Source organism: Aptenodytes patagonicus, chromosome 6 (assembly GCF_965638725.1).
Source record: "Aptenodytes patagonicus chromosome 6, bAptPat1.pri.cur, whole genome shotgun sequence".
In the NCBI taxonomy this organism is placed as follows: Eukaryota; Metazoa; Chordata; class Aves; order Sphenisciformes; family Spheniscidae; genus Aptenodytes; species Aptenodytes patagonicus.
In genome coordinates, this window is record NC_134954.1 from 43,432,316 (window position 1) to 43,451,034 (window position 18,719).

General features: G+C 40.8%; 1 protein-coding gene across 11 annotated transcripts in view; it reads right to left on the reverse strand.

Annotated features, from left to right (window-relative positions):
• Positions 1 to 18,719, reverse strand: part of ANKRD44 (ankyrin repeat domain 44) — a 147,091-nt gene that overhangs the window by 64,931 nt on the left and 63,441 nt on the right. For all 11 annotated transcript variants that reach the window (XM_076342288.1, XM_076342287.1, XM_076342286.1 and 8 more), the window contains exons 2-4: positions 16,508 to 16,591; positions 7,357 to 7,435; positions 279 to 349 (exon numbers count right to left, since the gene is read on the reverse strand). In XM_076342288.1, the coding sequence (XP_076198403.1) occupies positions 279 to 349; positions 7,357 to 7,435; positions 16,508 to 16,591 (234 nt within the window). The remainder of the gene's footprint in view (positions 1 to 278; positions 350 to 7,356; positions 7,436 to 16,507; positions 16,592 to 18,719) is intronic.

Below are 18,719 nucleotides of genomic sequence, written 5' to 3' on the forward strand. Positions count from 1 at the left end.
TCAGTCCTGGTCACCCACTCCAGCTGATGGTTGCTCAATATGACTTGCTCCGGTAACGTAAAGCATTCCACAAGGCGAAAATCAAGCACATTAAGGCTCAAAAGCAGCTATAGCTAACTTGTAAAAGCTGGCCTCCAGCTGCAATGCTAAAGGCCCTGCACACAGAAAATGCTTTCCCTGTTTGCATCACCATGCTACCTACTATGGCTCTCAGTGGTTTGCTTTTTCCCCCAGCATGTAGTTTACGTGCAAAAGCAGGGTAATCAAATTTTACTCACTTCACTTCTTGAAGCAACTGCTCGATGGAGAGGAGTCAGCCACATATTGTCCTTGGCATTAACACGAGCGCCTGCAAGTAAACAGCAGAGGTTACATCCATGCCTTGGGTGCGACGTTGAAAGCCTTGCCCAAGTGTTTCCTCGTAACAAGAGCTGAGCCGTATGTGGTACTCTCAGCGGTCCCCATGACTCTCCTGGCACCCTGTTCACCTTGGAAATGCATTTCCAGATCCCTGATAGATAGGAGCTGAAGCGTGACTCCGGAAGAAAGTAACTGGATAGGTCGGACTATTATCAGGAATAGCTTTGTTTACAGTACGCAAAAGAAGCAAGATTTGTTATAGGGGATTACATGTGTATGTATATGTATGTACCTGTATGTCTGTGTATATGCATTTTTTTAGATCAACTGATACAGTTGGGGAAAAAAAAGCAACCCTTTGCTCAGAGCACTGCTGCTGTCTGCAGACATAATGAAGGGAACAAGCCTGAACAACCGTCTCTTGTTTCCAGCTCCATCAGGCAGACCACTGAAAGATATAACTGCTTCCCTGCTTCGCAAATCTTGCTGGGATCAAGAAAACAGGACCGGGAAATGTTCAGGTTGAGGAGGAGACTGGGCACCTACTAACTCAGCTTCTGTGGGTGTTATTCAGCAAACATCAGAAGAGGGATGAAGGAGACTATCCGTTTGCCTTCTGTGCGGTTCAGCACTAATGCACATTCCGACAAAAACAGCTGCGCAAGAGGATGGGTTTGGGGTGGCTTGCCAGAATAAAGGATAAAGGAAGAATATTCAACAACTACAGTGGTGCTGGCTGACTGCAGACAAAAAAAAGGATCTTGTACATTTGTGTGATAAAACAAATTTGTTTGAAAGAAATATTAAAGCTATTCATTGATGTGATACCCTAGAAATGGAATCTAGTGAAAAGGACTAGAGAAACTAATTTTAAAAAGGGATTAACCTGAAAACGTACCTCTCAGGTCTGCAGGTAGCCATACTAGTCTGAGAAGACTAGCACATGCAGAAAAGTTTGAGAGAAGCACAAGCGTCATGCACATAGCCAGGATGAGCCTCTGAACTTCATGAACAAAGGGATTCTTAAGCTTCATTTTGCACCATAACTTAAGCGCATACAAAAGCCTGTAATTAATAAATCACACTCTCTGAATCAGAAGTACTTTCCGAGAGCCGTTTCTCAGGAATATTAAGGTGCTTGCCTCTGAATCACAGTGGTTACTGGGAATTGTGCTAGATAATCAGAGAAGAAACAAGTTCTTTCATATTTCCACAAGTGGGGATATAATTTTTTGGCTGCAAGAAAAAGAAAGCCAGTTTCATAACTATTGCAACAATTAGAGGCAATCCTCCGAACTCACCTCAGAACCTGGTACCTGGTGGTACAACCTGCCCTCTGGAAAAACACCCTTTAGAAAAGACAACAGTTTCAAAGAGTTTTCTAATTAATCTGTCTAAGCAAGGAAGCTGTTAGCTTCTTTGGTCTTCATGAGAAGGCCATTATGGTTGATACACGTTAGTATCCTGCCCTTTGCCTACACTGCCCGAGGCTCTAGAGACACATAAGGCAACAATCTCCTCCACCATCAGGAAGCTGACAGACAGGACTCGGAGGCACCTTACCTTATACTGATTTGGCCTGGTAGGGTTTTGGGGATGCAAATTGCCTAGATGAATTCCTAATGATTGCCACCAAATACCTCTTTTTGGGTTTAGAAATTTATTTTATTTTATTTATTTGCCTCAGGTTTTTTGCCTTATGTTCTTACCTAAGGTTTCTTTTGGTTTATTTCTACCCATTCACTAACTCCTACAAGCAGATGGTTGCAAATCAGAAAGGCTTATGTGTGAATGGAGTAGCAAAGTGTGACAAACATATCATTCCTCAGTATTCAACAACTCCAGTGGCATTTGTGAATATGAAGATGATTAGAAAACCTAGGGAAGTATCTCTGTCAGTAGCTATTCATGCCTTTCACTGATCCACTTACCCTTTGAGAAACTGAAATAGTTACCAAGAAACAGCTAAAGAAAATAATAAAAGCAAAACAATACCAGCATAAATAAAATAATACACAGCATGCTATCAGCCTTTTCTTCCTCAGCTGTTTTCCACATCCCTTTACCTCTTTGTGCTTTGGGGCTCTTCATATGATGAAGTGAAATTGCTCTTACATATCTAATTCAACACATCAGCTGAATACATTTGTGATTTCTGTTTTTAAAGAGCTGCACAGTTCAGCTGTTGCCTGTTACAGGAGCCGCTGTTGTCCATTTACTGACGTGCACATTTTCTGAAGAGACGTTTCAAAACGTCCTTCCCTCCGTACTGCCCATTTGCTTCACCAAAATTCAGCTTTTAGGTTCCCAGAAGTTCCTTGCAGGCAGCGGTTAATGACAATGAAAAAACTTCACCAGCACTGATGCACTCTTTCAGGGACAGAAAATATCTCCCATTTTAAAGGAGATCAAGTGGAGGCACCCAGGGAACAATGCTCATGTTCTCAAAGGTGTCCTCTACACTTCACGAACTTGAGTGTCCATCCTGTGACAGCCCGGGGGACAGCTCTTACTCAGTTACAGCACTGAGTAACACAGAAATCCAACTCTAAAGACTAAATGCTCTACAACATGCCAAGACACCTAAAATGAGCTGCGTCCAAAAATCAGAAGCTTAAATTTTCAAAGTCCACCCCACAACACTTCCTCAGAGTCACCCAGAAATTCAGTGTCCCTCTCTTCACTCTGGACCAAGTACCTTAACCATGTTTCAATGCACTTCCTACAATACTCCATCAATTAATCTGTGCATTTATAAGGACAAAGAGGGCTGATAACACACTCAAATTGGTGTATATGGTATATAGTACAATCTTCCTTGAAAAGACAAGCTGCTTTAAAGATTTCCCTCAACATCCTTTCAGGTAGCCACAGCACCCATCCACCCCATAAAATATCCACTTAAAAAAAAACCCTCTCCAGAGAAAAGCCTTTTGTCAGCCCCATCCTCTGCACTCTGCCCTCAGGAGGGCTCATACCTGTGGGCCTGAAGGAAAGGCTTGGATGTTGGATTTGCTCTCTGAGGCTGAAGTAGACAACATAACATATAACATTACAGATAAAATCAACAGAGAGGAAACTTTCTGTAATCCACTCTCCTTTAATATGGCTGATATGTAATCTTTGCCATCTTTCACTCTCAAATTTTTCTGCCAAAAGAGGAAATAAATCTGAAATTGCCTCTGTTCTTTTGAGATCCGAAATAAACAATCCGATGCTGGCTTTCAGGAATAAAGTTAACATCTCTTTATCCTAACCAAAGTACAATTTTCCATCCAGCACATCTGCCAAATCCACAGGTCTCTAATAAATCTAGACTCTGCAGTCTAAATATCTGAAATTAGGGATGGTCAATGGAGGAAGGAAACTCTACTCTTTAACCTATTAATGACGTTATTAACGTGCACCTTTCCCACTCCTGCTATGAGACACAGCAACAGACACACAAAAATGTAAGGAATGCCCCCCCCACCTCACCTCACAAACACAGACACACAATACAAAGCAAAGATCAGCACAAATAAAATATAACAACAGAGTGGCACCACCCAACAGATGGAACTCGGACCCACAACATGAGAGCAACACAACACCGTGCTAGATGTGAACACAGGAACCAAACATCTACACAGGAGAAACCAGGAGGTTAGGCAGGATCTCCTCGGAGGCAAGTCCAAGTCACTTGCTAGGGAGGGAAATAGCCTGGGGATCCCACCAGGTGAGAGCACACAGGTCCTGGGTCATTCATGAAGGAGAGAGAAGATAGTCCTGGGACATCCTCCAAACTTTCACCCAAAGGGGATACTCCGAATCCCCAAGGACAGGAGTCTCAAAGCCATGGGAAAGGCAGAGAGAAGGCTGCCTCTCCAACCTGCCTATTCTTTAGCCTGCCATAAAAGAAGAAGCCTTGAATGTGTGTTCAGGTTACACAGCGCCTTCCCCTGCTGCCTACACGACAGGGATGGCCCAGAACCTGCTATGCACGTGACAGTCTCGCTTCCAAACCTATGTGGCAGAGCTTACCAGAAACCCTTCCAAAGCATGCTGGGGTTTGTCCTTTTCCTCAGCTATTGTGCAATTTATGAAGGATGGATGTCAATATTGCATGCACACCCCCAGTGCATAAACTTCTTGCCAAGAAGCTCAGAGCCTTCTGAAATAGGAAGGCATAGTAGTATTTCCAAGATCACAAGCTCTTTGGTGGGGAACAAGGGGTAAGGGACTGAGCTCAAACATTATGCCCTCGGGCACCAGCTCAAAGTCCAGGAGGGGGAGAGGCACTGGCACAAATGAGAACGGAGCTTGTATTTGACCAGACAGTTCTTCTTGCATATCCATGACGGTGTCATCATACAGAGCTTCATTTACGCGAGATGGTTACCCTGGTCATTCTCCTTCTTGACAGAAAGGAGGTGAAGGAGAAGTGCTCAAAGCTCCCTGCTTTCATGTAGCCTGGAAAAACAAAACCACACAGCACATCTCCCCAGTTTGAACCATATGATTATGGATCAGACCTTTGAGCTGGTGTAAATCTACCTAGCTCTGATATTTAATGGGCCAGGGTGATTCATACCAGTTGAGGGATCTGGCACTCTCTCTCCTGTATCATTTCCAAACAGAGTCCATTTCAGTGGCTACCTAGAAAGCCATTTCTGGTCTGTCTCCAACCACCTGGGCAGAAGTTTTATTCATTAGACACTACATTTATTTGTGCTGCCACCAGTTCATGGGCCACAAATCTCAGAATGTGCACATTTCATTTAATTTCTCTCCTGAGCCCTGTACAAAATGCAATGGGTTGCTACTCCTCCTAGCTTCTACTCATGCTGAGAATATTATTGTTTGATGCCAACAGCAAGCATTTTTGTGCTTTCTCTCTGTGAAAACACCCTCTCATTTTAAGTTAGACAACAAAGTTTTTCTGCTCATGTAACTAAATTTTATGATCAGATTAATCTTTTATGATACACTTCTACTAATACAGTTTACTGAATGAAGAGGTGAAGCAACGGGAAGATGCTGCCGTTGTCTTTGGAGCCTAGTTCATGGAGAGATCACGATAACAAAGAGGTGTTTATAATAACTCATAAATCTGCTTCTCCAAACCTCATAAACCTCCAAACCTGCTCTTGGATACAAGTACTGATGCTCATCATGAGTAATGAAACCTCAGAGATTAAAAGACAATGAATAGGTAGAATATGCAACACAAGATTAATTTTGACTCATGCTGAGCCAGTTGGGAAAGTTCCACATAGTTCCTGAAGACTGAACCCCAGCACAGTCCCACTGACAAAAAGTCCAATTTTTAAAAGCCCACATTGTCGATTTTCCACACTCACTTGGATATATAAAAAAACCCAAGATATATCACCTGCATTTTATGCTGTTGACCAGACAAACCCTATAGCCCACGGCTGACATTTTGGCAGTGAGGTGCTGGAACTAAGTGTCCCAGGAGAACACTAGAAAGTCTCCTTCCCTCGTTAGGAACGTGACAGAAAACGAGAATGTTCACCAGGACATTTTTTGATGCTATTGGGATTCATGAGAGAAATGGACAGAACAGCTTCACCTTTCTCTTTATGTGGATATTGCCTGTGCTGTTACTTGCAAAACTTGAAAAAAGACATTGCTCCTGCAATCTTGTCACACCACAATGGAGCAACAGTATGTGACAAACAACACACACTGCAAGAACACATGCACAGATGAAGTTTATTAACTCTTACCTCCCAGTGAAGAAAATCATGCTTGCATTTAGCATATTGAAAACCCACCCAAGCATAACCTGTCAGCAGAGGAATGTTCATTTAGATCATTCTGCTGGCATCAGGGTTAGAGCAGAAAGATCTGATGTATGATGTATGTCCAACTAGTTACCCTCATTAAGCAATTAGACAATTCAAAATGCCCCAAAAATGTACAGAGGAAACGCATAGCTACAGCAAACTGAATTCTCATTTTCTGCCTTCTCCAGGTGTGGTTAGGCTGGTAATCCAAATAAATAAGTTTGTGTGGTCTGCATGCGCCTGTTAGCAGCCTGGTCTAACTTTGAAATTGGCTGGTGCTCTAAGCAGGCGGCTGGATCAGGTAACCTCTAGCAATCCCTTCCAGCCTGAATTATTCTAGGATTTGAGGTTGGAAATTAGAAGGTGCCTCGCAATCACAGGACTGATAGTTCTGAAATAACTTTCTAAAAAAAGTATGCAACTCGTTTGAAGAAGCAGTCTAATAATTTGTGAAACCAATCGTATAGCAAGATTGCTTGCAAGGGGTTAGACATTTGTACCATAAGGTTCCTTTCAATCCCACATTCTTAAACCCCCATAAGCTTTACCCTTACAGTTCTCCAGTTTAGAAAAACGCTGTCTTTGAAATCTGCAAGCACATCCAGGAGTTTGCCATGAATTATGTGTACTTCTTGAAAGATGTCTGCTTTATGTTTTGTTCTGACATATTTTGATCACGTTTTTTGTCACTACAACAGTTTGGAAGTATTTTTTTAATTTTTTGTTGAGATACATCCTACTGCACAGTTTCTATTCTCCAAATCAACTTCCCAACTCTTAGAATCATGTTTCTAATGTAAATATCACTTACAATTCATTAAAACTCATTCATAACTTTTTTGCTATTATTCCATAATAATTTTTGCTTAACAGGAATTCTTGGCTTGTACTCCAGGACGTGAGCCCACATTTCAAATATGTACTTCAGCAAGTTTCTGAATCCACAAATATTGTCAGTTTGAATGCTTTAGAAGTTTTTAAAAACTAGTTGCTTTGTTTATTAATTCCGCTCAGTCACAGTACATGTGTTATAATTGTATCACCAAATTTAAATATATTTTCTAAGCTTGCAACAACTGCAACCATCTCAATGAAACTCAGAAATAGGCACTGCCCACAGTTCATATATGCTTTGCTGGGTATTCCTTGTAGCTTTAAAATTAGCTAATTTACCAGTTAATAACAGTGAGGGACACTACCTTACCTGACAAAATGAGAAGCTCAATGATGTCTGCATCCCCCAGGAATGACGCAACGTGAAGAGGAGTTCGTTTCTCAGCATCCTGCAAAACCACAGATTGTCCAGTTATAAAACATGATCAATTAACTGCAAGCATTAGTGTTAAAGAGCAATAGATTTGTTTATAGTGTTTGTTTTCCTATATGCATTTCTGTTTATAATCAGAAATGCAATCTCAACCAGTGAAAGAACAAAATTCAAGGTCTGAACAACACACTTCCTCCCAACAATCCTCAACTTTTTTATCAGTTGGTTCCACCAGACCTTGCAGAGCCACTGTCTTTACTCTGATATCCTGTTTACAGGTAGACTAAATCAAATCTAAAATGAGGAAAGATGTCATCCTTGGGTCTCTTTCAGAAACATTTTCCACTCTAAGTATTGCAGCGATGCAATTCAGATGCTTCTGGACATCAGAGTTTGTAATGCAGTTTGCATCAACAATATAACACCAGACTCTTCAGAAGGATATCTCTGGAGAATGGTTTGGAACCACACACAAGGACAAGATGCAATCCTCTTAGTCTACAAAGGTTCTCGTACACCATTTAGCCTGGTTGTCTACAGCAGCCCAAAATGGGCTTGTACACCTTGATCGACCTTTAAACACAAATGAAGAAAATATTACCAGTCAGGTCTGTGTCTTTAAACTTAGAAGAATTGCTAATAATCATGTATACAACTTCTGAAATACATCTACTTTTATTTGATTTCTGTAATTTTCAGCCTTAGGGAGTCACATTTTCAAGATTTTCTTTTCTAGCTTCAAGGAGTGTAAATACAGTGTTTACAAAAAACCCCTTTCTTTTATTGCATTATTCAGACGATTCCAGAACACAGGCCTTTAAAAGAAACTGCTAAACATTGTAATATGGGCAACAAAAATCACAAGAACTGCTAATACTGCTAATCATGCTATTCAACCCCTGTTTCCAGTCCTAAATGTATTTCATTTCGGTTTCTTAACCACTAATACAAAAAAAGTTCTAAGAGACTTATCAATCAAACTTATCAAATTACAACCTACCAGCATTAAATACTGTAAGCTGGTAACAGATTCAACACTTCCTGCAAACGATACCAACACAGAAACCCTACCGGTATTTACACTCTACACTCTCTCCCTGAAACATGTCTCTGAGCCTGTCAAATAAAATACCACTTTTAACATGCCCAAGAGGTCGTCAACCGCAAGCTATTTTGGACTGTCTTCAAAGTATGCTGTAAATGTGGACAAATCACTGCAGCAGAACCATTTGTCATGTGAATGCTGAAAATTGTTTTCCAGCACTGCGAGGCACAGAGCCACTGGTCACCAGAATAAGTTACGTTTAATTTTTATATTTGTGTGTTTTTTCAAACATACATGATGTATGTAGTCCTCAAATTCTGCTGCAGTGGGTTTTGATCTTACATATTGGGCATGCACATAGAACACTCAAAAGACAGATTATGTGACACCCTGGTTGTCACAGGTCAGAGGGAAAGACACCTTACAGAACTTCACCTCCTCACATGGTAGGCAAATTAAAGCAATATTAGGCAGTGTCCGTCCAGCAGTGTCCGCTCAGGAACCGAAATCACAAGCTGGATTCTCTCCTATGCTCAGTTCCTAAGACATAATCCACCACGGACTAGCTTTTACAGGCTACTTGCGTGCATACGAGACCTTTCATAAGTATTGCTTCATATTACCTAACCTAAGGCTATCCATGGCAAAAAATATGCTAAGACTGATCGAACATTTGTACAAAAATAGCATCAGTTTGTTGGGTTTTTTTAGCTTGTTCATTTTAATGCATGAATCTCTCTTTAGCACAATGTAGTATTTGTAATAGCTATCGTACCTGTCAGTGATAAATTTTGCGGCAGCTTCTTGCAACACAGCCAAGTTTGGCAACAGAACAGAGTAGTTTGAAGCTGAATGCTAACGATACAAGACCAAGCGATTTTCTGTATCAAGGAACCAAGGCTATTCAGTGCTGTATTGATTATAAGCAATATTTTATACTAAACTGTAAATCTGATGGAAATTTGATAATTGAGGGAAGAAAGGACATGAAACAGAAAAGTAGAACTTTTATCCTTCTGTAACAGGAATAACTCTCTGTAAGTATTCTCAGCTTTTACTTTTTAAAATCAATGCAAAATCCTATCAAATTAAGTGAGAATCAAGTCTTCAGAGAAAGATGGGTTTAGTCGCACAACTGAATTTAAGCCTGATTTCTCCAAGAGGAAAAAACCCTAAAATTTCTCCATTTACCACAACCAGGCACAAATCAGAGTTCACCCTCACATGAACTAGCAGATGACAAAACCCAGTGTGTGGTATAGAAAATTGAAAACACACGAAAGAGCCCTACAGGCAACGTTTTCAGGAGTTTGGCAGGGAGAAGTCCGCACACAACGCCTGCAGTTGAGCAACCCAACGGAGGAACATCCTCAAGTTCCTGTTTACGCTCTGCACAAGGCTGACACAGAAACAGAGGAACTGGGGCATCTGCCTATCTGTCCAACCACACTCCTTGCGTCCTCCTCAAAGCCGTGTACCGCTTCAGCAAGACTTAAATAGCTCACTGGCTTTGCGTCTGGCCCATGCACTAACATCTATTCAGCTACAGATGTCCTTGTGGCATGATGGTAGTAAAAGGAGTACAAATAAGTAAATCAATAATGACCTAAAGACTGAAGGCTACAAACAGAGAGAGAGGAATAAAAAGAAAATTTGTCATTTCAGGTAAAGGTCTGGCAGTACCCCAAATCTTGAACATACATTATCAAGGCAAGGAAAGGAGGTGGGGAGAAGAAATGACAACAGGATTACAAATAGCATGAAGATAAATAATCAGACCTGCTTCAAGTGCAGTTCTCACAGGAACAAAAGGTCAGTAAGAGACAGTAGATAAGCTACACAATGGCTAGAAAACCATGCTGAGATGAGATAAACACTCCCTCCCCAAAACTGTATTAGTGACTTATATTAGTTCACAGAAAAGATGATGCTGCATGTTAACATTATCTGTGCACTTTTTTTTTTTTTAAAGTACAGCTAAAGGAAATTAAGAATTAAAAAAAACCCAGGCAATCGAGGACAGAAGGCCTCAGCAAGAAAAACACTCAACACATGCTTAAACTGTTCAAGTGATCACAGTGACACTGATAAGGCCCTTCACAGGCTTAAAGTTAGGCTAGTCCTTAAGTGCTTTATTGGTTCAGAGCCTTAGAGTACATGAAGATTAGCAGAACAGTGGCTCGGATGAATCATATCAGCATACGTAAAATATTCAGGCACATTAAGAAAAAGGCCAACAGTTTCTCCTCAACACAGCCTACATCTCAAAGGAGATAATGTATTTGAACTTTTATATCAACTGCAGCTGTTCAGATCAGAAGATGTTTGGGACAGCGAAGTGCAACTGCTACAGAAAATAAATGTCTGTATCCTCTTTATGTCACCAAACTGTCTGAGCAGCCAACAGGAATAGTTCAGCACAGAAGGAGTTAAGGCACTACAGAAATGGAGTTAATGAAGTTTCATTGGTAAGAAGTGTTTGGATTCCCAACACCTTGAAGGGCCAGCATCTGCCCAAGTGGCAGAATAAACTAAACTATATTAGAGGCACATGAAGGGCTACAACTTCCATTGATACAAGTCTAACCAAAACAATAACAGAAACAAACCTCCTGCTCATTAACTCCATTTACTGTTGTTACATCTGAGCACACCTTATTTAAACAGCACAAAGTAGCTGGTACCATTAAAAAACCCAAACATTCAGACACAACTTGACTTCAGGAAAATTAAATATTGGGAACTGGTTAGGAACTACTGAAGAGGCTAAAAGCAAATGAGCAGCTACTTCTTGGGCTATTTACAATCATTCAGAGCCAAAAGCTGGTGCTGTACAAAGAAAATCTCTGCCGCTTCAGGATTTCCTCCCTTTCACAGATTCTTTTATTAAAGCATGTAATTCACAAAGCAAATGGAAATGCTTAACTGTGAGTACCAGCTGGGAGGTGAAAGTCAAGCTGTGTGACTTATGCCTGGTGCTCTTTCTTCTGCTGTTACCAAGCACAGAAATTCCTGTCTGAAAACACAGATCCTGGTTGCAGCACTTCTCATCCCCACAGCCTTCAGTTTACAAAGATTTTTCTGGACTGAGTCTTTAATTGCCAAGTGCCCTTGAGGTGGAAGAGGCAAATACTCTGATCTTCTAGAGACAAGAAAAATTATCTTCCCTCTCCCCCCCATCTAACACTTTCCTTCCATGAGGCTGACAGTAGCTTTCATGCTAGAAAAAGATAACTTGTAAAATTAATTACTAAGCCTAGATTGAGACTGTAGAAACTGTTATCCTAATTAATGGAAATATTTTAATGTTTATAGCAGTGAGTTTTCAATGTAAGGCTCAAAAGATAGACTTAAATAACTCCTCAATTTTTTTAAATGCAATATTGACTTGGGGGGGGGAGGTGGGTGATGGCGTGGGACCATACATCACTCATGAGTTGATGGGAAAAGCAGATTTAGAAAATTCAAGTATTTCAGGCTGACGTTGCTGCCTTTGAAGAACATAAAGCAGCTACAGCCAAACCCTGCCATGAGCTTTTAATGGCCTATACATCCTTACCTGTCTGAAACATTTTGAGGACACTGATAACATGAGTCACCAGCACCAGTATACTACCCACTAGTATACTAGCATGCTGTACAAAGCAACTCAGAATATTTCAGACTCTCAGTAAACTCCAGCAGAATCTTCTTCATAGCTCAAACATCTTCTTTATAAAATATAAAAAATTATATTTATTTTCTAAAAGAAAAAATATTTATTCTAAATAAAAGTCATGCTGGTTACCTTGCATCGCAAACATCAATGCAATTTTATATTCAATTTCCTTACATAACCGAGAATTGTTCATAATTTCCTTCTGTAGAAAAAAAAATTCTCCATCATTTCCTACTTAAATTAACAGCATATCAAACAGCACTACTAGAGGCTACCCACTGAAAACACAGCTATTACCTAGCACCAAACTGTCATACTGTGTCAAAGCAGAAGCCTTCCAAAGTTCTTGACTAAATCCTCCAGAAGACTTTCCAGCACAGCAGAACTACATCTAGAAGAGGAACATTTTCTTCCAGGATAGCTTTATTCTCCTGCAAGGCTCCACAGTGCCAAAAAGAAAATCATCATTCCTTGGACAAAAGCAGAGACGAGGGTCTGGTGCCCAAGATTACTGAAATACCACATTACGGTCTCTCTTAGTCCCAAGTCAAACATGTCACTCCAAACTGAACGACAAGCTGTTTTTCACATTAGGTATCCCAAGCACGCAAAGCCTTTCAGACTCACAATCCTAAACATTTGCGCACTTGTACCCTCAAGCGCTCATACCACCTCAAAAAGCATGCTTAGCAATATTACAGAAATATATATAACTTTTGTGTGTGTGTGTGAAGACCTGGATAAAGCCTGAATCCTCCTAACAAAGGCAGTACTGCAAACCTATGCCTTACCAAGTAGGATAATGAGAAAAAGAAGTAATAAACAGCATACATCCATGTCTCTCCATAAGGACTTCCTTCTTGCCCTCCTTATCCTGTAATAAACCACCTTCTAAATACATGGTCCTGCATGTAAGACCTTGCAATCTCTGCTGGTGCCGCTGCCCCTTCCTCTGCAGACTCACTCTGCAGCTAGAAACAGGCAGGCGATGCCCAGGGTCACTACACCCCGACATGGCTCGAGCCCATCCCCAGCCTGGCCCATCAAGAGTTACTGCAGCCCACCTAGATCTGCTGGCTCTGCAGCAGCTCTGCTTTAAGAAAAACAAGCCAAATTCAGCTAAACAATTACCTTCTCCTAACCAATCTCGTTTTGGTGAAAGTGGGTGGGTGAGCATTTGCACAAGCAGCTCGTGACACCGACGAGCAGTGAGAAGCAGCAGCTTTTCCAGCTGGCAGAGCATCGAGTAAAGAGGCTACAAGAATCAAGCTCAGAAGGCCGTATCAGCAAGCGTGCCCCAACAGCACAAACAGAAGCAACTAAGTTTTGGGAAAGCAGATGTTGCCTTCAATAGTCTCACTGGTGGGGTAAGGTGGTATATTATTTTCCCCAAAATATGAATGCAATAGAAGATATTCTGGGGACACCAAAGTTTTGCATATATTTTGTTTCTGAGGGTTCTATCCAAGAGAAAATGCAGGATTAGGGAATAAAGAGTAAAAACGGAGGGAAAGAAACTTCTAGTTTGGCTTGCAAACATCGCATTAGTTATGGCGAAGAATACTAGGAACGGTTTTTTGCCTTTTTTGTTTGACTTTGAATATTTTGAAGGGAAACTAAACTGGAAGACTGAGATGAAAATGGGAATTTCACAGGAAGGATTTTGGTTTAGTAGAAAATCATGACATCGCACATAAGAACTGGACTCTGCAGAGGTAGGGTGCTGCACAGCTGCATGTATTACGAATCCCAGCTAACCAGGGGTTACCACTGGATCCAGAATAATCCCCAGATTCTGGGGGTCATCCCCTCACACTCTTCCCAAAATAAAAATATCACCCAAAAAAATCCCCACCTACACACACATAGCACGATCACCCTGATATTTCTAAATGCACCAAACAGCAAGCGTAGAGGATGTCTACCTGAAACTAAGCTGGTGGTCTGGATGGTCCAACCCAATATCCCCAATGCCCTGGGAAAACAGGCTGCAGAACACTGCCCATAGGCAGACCACATTTCCCACGGAAATCGTGCGTATTCAGTACTCAGTGGTAGAGAATCGCTCACCGCCAGCCAAGTTCAACGCTGTCCATGCTCTCAGGGCACAAAAGTAGCATCATGTTCTCCCAAAGCATAGCTAGGGACTGGAGAGGTCAAAGTGACAATTACGGTGGCAGAATGAACTAAAACCACACCTCTAAGCCAAACAGTTACAGCTTTCACTTTGTTGCAAAACAGAAGTCACAGTTATAGCAGCATCCAGAACGTACCCATTTCTATCAACTTCCGGCTTGGAAAGACACTAATTATTTTACCAGACTAAAAAGAAAAAAAAAAAAAGTAACCTTCTAAACTTCTGATTTGCTCTAAATTCTTTCCTCCGAGATTAATTTTCTCTTAGGAAGGATGCATATACATCCCTAATTTTGCATAGTTTCTCCATGTGCTTTTTTCTTCTGCCTTCCAAATACCTCTCTTGCTGCAGATTCCAAAAAACAATTTTTAGAAGTTCAGAAATCCCTAAAGCTTGCTGCAAAAACAGAGTTTTATTTTGTTTCCCTGTCCTACCTATATTTGAATTATTCCAATATTAACACAGTTAACCAAAATGATCAAGAAAGGACAAATCGCTGCCAGTGTCAGAGTTTCCTCTCACGTGAGCCACCAAGCACTAGAGAAAGGCTAACATGGAAGTAATTAAAAACACCCTTAAAATAGAAATGTAAGCACACGGTGCAAATTGCCAGCTCACAGCACAAGGGGGGAAAATGCTATCTTTTGATCTTTATTTAGTGACATTTTAAGCATTTGACACTTGTCTGCAATCACTATGCAGAACACAATCTTCAGAATCCGTGTTGACCGGTATTTTTCTAATTACTCCAAAGAACAGCTTTGGTTTTTGCTCCTGACAAAATAGCTGTTCAGGCAAAGCATTCTTGGATGGACTTGTAGCATCTTAAACAGGATTCTGGGCAAGACCATTCAAGTTCAATGACTTTTTCTATTAAGTACTATGGTACTGATCTATAAAATACATATTCTTCATTTAATATTGCACCTGACAGTTGAGAGCATCTCCCTAGCAACCACCACTACCACACTTGCAGCCGAAGGATATAAAAACATTTGAGAAGCCTACAATAACCTTGTACGGGAAATGCTATTTTGAAAAACCAACATGAAATACAGAGGAAATTTTAGGACTATGATGTTCATCTAGGTTGGGCTTCTTTTGTTTGGTTGGTTGGTTTTGGGTTTTTTCTTTGTTTTTTTAAGACCATCAGGGAAAACAAATAAGGAGGAAACTCAAGGGACGTGATGCTTTAAGGAAGCACTTTTAGGAACTTATTTCAAGAAAACAACCAGGTACTGATAATCACAGGGAAAGCCTAACATCAAGGTCGTCTTTGATCAGATTCCCCATTTAAAACAGCAGCAAGTCTTTCCTTCCACTTGACAGCAAACGGAGTGGAGCCCCAGTTAACCAGATTGGTAGGATCACTTCTCCAGTTCCTTTCGCAGCTCTGAACCAGATGGTTGGATCCCACTGCCTGCAAAAGCTGCAGTGCCAAGACTACGCCAGACAAACTGCTGGAGTTAGCTATGAATAAACTGATGGCTTTATGTCAGAGAAAGACATGAAGAAAAGGAAGGTTGATTCGATAGTCCAGGAAACACCTGGAAATCACCATTCTGCTTCTGCTTTATATTCTCACCACTTTCAGAGGCCACAGATTGTAGTCAGGACTGGCAGGGTTCATTTCTAACAGTACAGATTTAAGTTAAAATCAAAGAGGGAAAAAACTATCCCAACTTCTGCAAAAAGACCAAGTTCAAATGGAGATTTTTTTTTTCACTGCCAAAACACTTTACTACTTGTTTACAGCTGCTTACCATTGTTCTCGCTAGAATAAGCCAATCTGCAGAACAGCAATTCCTCTGTGGGCAAATCGTGGCCAAGATACTGCTTCCTTACTCTCACTGCTGAGACCTATAGTGAAGCTTTATTTCAAGTACAGTCAAATGCTGAATAACAACAGCTCCTGATCTTCATAAAAGGAAACTCTACAGAGGGTAAAAATATGCAGCTTTCAGCTGTTTTCATTCATTTTCTCAGTAAGAGAGGAAACAATGTCCCTGACTGACCTGCACATTTGGAATAATTACCATACCCTTAGAAAATTTAAAGTCACCTGCTGGAGATAATTATATTTCAGACTACTAATTAGGATTCCACTGAAGCCCCAAATCTCTAACTTCCAAGTAATTTCCATTCTGTTACATGTTAATTATTAAGGACATGATTAATACTGTCATTGCAACAGTTCATAAGCACGGTGCTTACGTATCACAGGCACACAACATGCCAAGTCACATACCAAGGCGTTGACATCCTCAGTTTTGTAGATCAACATCCGTATCTCTTCTGGATCGCCACTGAAAATCGCTTGGACCAGTGGTGGCTGGAAAAATAAAACAGAGGAAGCAGCGTTACAGGTTTGTTTGTTTTCTGTTTAAAAGGAGAGCATATTATTCCTGCTAACATTTACTAATGCTGCCCACAGACATTGTATGACCCCAGTAACAAATCACCAAGAGTATCTCATCAGTAAGAACTATCAGTTTGCTTGAGGATAAACTGAAATCACCAGCATGTTTGTACATATAATGAGCGTGTGTGTGCACAAACAGGGACCCCCATTAGAATGGCAACCTTTGTCAACAACATACAATTAGCCCAGATGTTCTCCTTGGCATGTAAGGGGAAAACTAATTACATCAGATATTGCTGCATGCTTGCTGTTGGCACAGATTAATGGTCATGCAATACACATTTAGAAACAGAACATTATGCAGATAATGAATTTCTGGGCAATTACTAAACATCTTGTATCTTTTTACTGAATAAATATGCAACGAGCACAGTTAATTTTAACCACCCAAGAAGCGAAATAATTATCTTATTGTTTCAAGTCTGTTATTATGCTATTATGAATCAGAATGCATAAATAAATAATCAGGCATACGGGAGAAACAATATGCCATGCTCATTCCTCTGGCAATGCTGGCGTCACTGCCCGTCGGTGGGAGGGAGCGCTGCATATGCTCAACTGCTCCGTTACACGTCCAGAGCTGGCAATTTCAGTCCTTCTGCCTAGGTTTTCTCTGGACCCCCAGCAGCAAATATCCAAGTTACTAACCAAGCTGGCAGAACACAATCTGCTGAATTAAAAGAACAAAAACCTTGCTGCTGGAAACTCAGAAAAAGAAGGGGACAAATTACAAAAACACCTATCCCCTGAAGCACATAGTTGAAACAGGCGGTGGCCCCACTTCCACCGTCACCCCTCCTGAAGGCAGCGTGTGTGTCCCCAAGCTCGCTGCCCACCTCCAGGCTGCCTCATGGTCCTACTAGCAAAAAAGAGTTTGTGATGCTATGCAATCACCAGAATTTAAAATAACCCTGCAAAATGGAAGCATGCATGACTACTTAAGCACATAAAACCACAACAGTTCTTAAGACTCTGCAGAATTTAACTATCTTGTAAACAGGTTACCTCAAAATTCACAAACAAGCTGGAAGAACAGAGAAAATACCATTTTGTCCCAACCTTCTCACTGCAAAATTCATCATATTTAAATGTGGAAAAGTCGATGGTGTCTATTTTAAGACATATTAATCCCTTATGTCCTTGAGAAAGATTCACACTGGAATTTCATTCTTGCCACTCCTCTGACGGAAAAAGGACTAAAGCAGCATCTTTTATCACAACTGTCTGCAGTCTTACGTATTGTAGTGGATGTTTGAAAGAGAAAGAAAAAAAATTGCATTTCACTTGAACCACTTAGCATGCTTCCTTCCCAGCCCACGTCAGAACGGCTACAGACTATTCCCCACCGGAGGATGTAAACACCAGACCTCAGAGTCTGTTCCCTTCTCCCTCATCTGCCAAACTCAAACAAATCAGAATTTAGCTAAGAGTGAGATGGTCTCATTTCTGCATTTTTCTCTACCAAAAGAAATAGTTTAAAGCGATTCTCTAATCTTATGCCCACTAGCAGGCTAACAAAAATTAGCATTTCCTAGACTTAGTGCAAACCTAATACTAACAGCTATGAAGAACCAGTGAATCTTTATGAAATTAGAATGCTCACACCAAAATATTTCCATTTCATGTACATTTATCATAATATTTAAATAACAAAATAAACAGAAAAGCAGAGAACTCCTCAATTTCAAGCTGAATGGCAACACAACCCAGTGGCCAAGCAACAAATACCCCCAGCGGCTTGGATTAGTCTCTGAACCCATTTGCAGGTACACCCGGCACCCAGCGAAAGGTATCAGCCAGGCTCTGGTGACACGTAAGCTGAGACTTCAGACAGAGGTACCATCACCAAGAGAAAAACCCAACAAACTTCAAATCTATTGGATTTTTTTTTTAAAGTTCAAATACTGTTATAGGTGATGTTTTTCTTTTAACAGGGAGAGAGTGAAGCACTGTGCATCATTACCTTAAAAAAAAGAGGGAAGTCTATAAAAAGACATTTTGACCCTTCTTCCCTCTGCCAGAAATCTGAATCAGATAC